The sequence below is a fragment of the Arachis ipaensis genome, chromosome B10 (assembly GCF_000816755.2).
Source record: "Arachis ipaensis cultivar K30076 chromosome B10, Araip1.1, whole genome shotgun sequence".
Classification (NCBI taxonomy): Eukaryota; Viridiplantae; Streptophyta; class Magnoliopsida; order Fabales; family Fabaceae; genus Arachis; species Arachis ipaensis.
In genome coordinates this window covers 124,902,246-124,904,637 of record NC_029794.2, presented here as the reverse complement: position 1 = coordinate 124,904,637, position 2,392 = coordinate 124,902,246, and the positions used below count along the sequence as shown (strand labels likewise).

The window sequence follows — 2,392 nt, the reverse complement described above, 5'->3', positions numbered from 1 at the left end:
GATAAATCGATTGAAAATGAAAAAAAATGTTAAGGAGATAAAAAAAATCTAAACTTATCTTATTTAATATTTATTAATTTTATCAATAATTAATGAATATTAAATAAGACATATTTTGACTATTATTGACTTTTTTTGTTATTAAATATTTTCATTTAACTAATTTTAATTTTTATAATCAACTTGGATTAGTCAAGTAGTCAGCAAACTCAGATCCATCTGGGATAGATTAGTCATTGATCTGTCGAGTTAAAAAATATCGTGATTAACATAAAAAAAACTAATTTCACTTTTATTAGTTTTATACATAACAAATAAAAATTAATAAGTATATGAGTGTCTATTAATACGCTAATTCTCGTAAGAAAAATGTATATAACCTTATTCTATTCGGATCTACTATAGAATGAATTTAGAGAATTTAATAATACTAGAGAGATAATATTTTATCTTATTTAATATTTTAATATTTTTATCAAAATTAAATTAGACATCTTAAAAAAAAGACGTTTTAGTCATCTTTACCTGAGTAGCTCCATTCTAAATTTTAATCTAGTAATCTTAGCCCATTCCCATTTTGAGTCTACTAATTGTCTAATTCTTATGACCGGCCAGAAAAGAAAATGTATTGTATCAGAATTCGCTAAAATAATGGTAAAATCGATTTAGTACCTTGTTCTTCCTCTGGCCAGTGAGATGAAGTGAGCAATCAATGTCTTCAATGACGATAATGGACTTACTTGCCGTGTTAATCAACAGTTTTCTCAACTCAGAATTGTCCTTCACGGCGGTTAATTCAAGATCATACACATCATACTTCATGAAATTAGCCATGGCAGCCACCATAGTTGACTTTCCGGTCCCTGGAGGACCATACAGCAAATACCCTCTCTTCCAAGCCTTCNNNAGATCCTTCACCATCTCTTCCTTCTTCTTCGGATCCATTGCCAAGGTCTCGAACCTCGCTGGGTGCTCGAAAACTATGTGGCTCCACTTTGTCTTGCTATTTGCATACAATTTCAACTCCCTACTCTTCATTTCAATGGCTCTTGCTTCTTCCAAGACATGGTTGACGTAAGATCCAATTATGATATCTCTATAGCACCTATGAAAGGTGAGTTTATAGTACCTTTTCTCTTCCGGGTGCCAAGAAAATGACCCTGTTTTCTGAGTAATTTTGTTTGAAACCCACTTAATCTTAATCCCTTGGAACTCATCTTCTATTTCTTCGTTGTCATCCATGCTGAAAGTTAAAGGGGAATTGGTGTTGCTGCTTGATTTCGCCTCTTGGGCTTTGAGCCTTGAGGCTAGTTTGGAAGAGTGCTGGCTAAGGTATGTTTGGATTGCAGTGTAAGCTTCACTCCTCATGAAGTAGTTTTCGCCTGTGAATTCATGGAAGGTGATTCTGATGTAAGGGTATAAGTAATGGATGATTTTTCGGGTGTGGCGTCGGATTCGATCGCGAAGAGGTGGTGGTAACAACCGCATGAATACGGTGTAGACAAACATGGTGGTGGCCATGAGTGTGCCTAACTCTCTCCATGCTTGTTTCATATTGATACTAGCTTGCTGATTTAGATGTGGTAGTGTATGTTATATTCGGAAGTCATTTTCCTAAGAGGCCTAAGTTTCCTTTAGACTATGGAGTTTTTAGTTAGAGAGTGGTTTCGCGGATGTTGCATATAAACTTTTGTAGTTAACTTTTATGTATATTGATATATGGTGTTTAAAAGTTTGATAACTAATTGCAAAAAAAAAAATGTTAAATAATTAATATTTAATTTAAAATTATAAAAATTAATAAATTTTAAATACTTAAAATTTGTTATAAGAAATAAGATTAACAAAATTTTGACACAAAATAATAGAGGCTAATTTATTTAGATATAAAAAAAGACCGCGTGTAATTCACTAGAAAGGATAATTTGTGTGTTTTTTTTTTTTAATTTTAAATAATAAATCGAAACTCTCAAATTTGAAGAAGTAGAGTCCAATTTTATAGTGCACAAATCGAACTCTTCAATTTATGTTAAAATAATTTTTTTCTACTATAAAGCAAATCGGAATGTCCAATTTGCACATTTAAAATTTTTATCAGATTTGTGTGTAGATATGATTTTTTCCAAAAGTAGAAATGAGACTGGAACTCGCAACTTCTAGGTGAGTATAAAGATACTATTGGCTCTTATTTCGATATACTTATTTCTATGAATATAATAGCTTACATCATTTTATTTTAATAATTATATTGTCTATTTTAGATACTTTTTTAGTAAAAAATACTAAGTTTTTTTCTAAACTTATATTATTGAAAAAAATTACATTTTTTTTATAATAACTTATTTCGACTATAAATTTTATTTTGAGAATTGTATTTTATATTCTATAAGAG

General features: G+C 30.2%; 2 protein-coding genes across 2 annotated transcripts in view; both read right to left on the bottom strand.

Annotated features, from left to right (window-relative positions):
- Positions 1-904, bottom strand: part of LOC110262500 (AAA-ATPase At3g28540-like) — a gene marked incomplete at its 5' end in the record, with an annotated part of 5,570 nt that extends 4,666 nt beyond the window's left edge. Inside the window, 1 exon segment of the mRNA XM_021113556.1 lies at positions 673-904. Coding sequence (XP_020969215.1) covers positions 673-846 — 174 coding nt within the window.
- LOC107624260 (AAA-ATPase ASD, mitochondrial) lies at positions 910-1,694 on the bottom strand (the record flags this gene model as incomplete). The annotated part of the gene is made up of 1 exon (XM_021114680.1): positions 910-1,694. A coding segment is annotated over exon 1 (645 nt), but the record flags the coding sequence as incomplete, so codon positions are not given.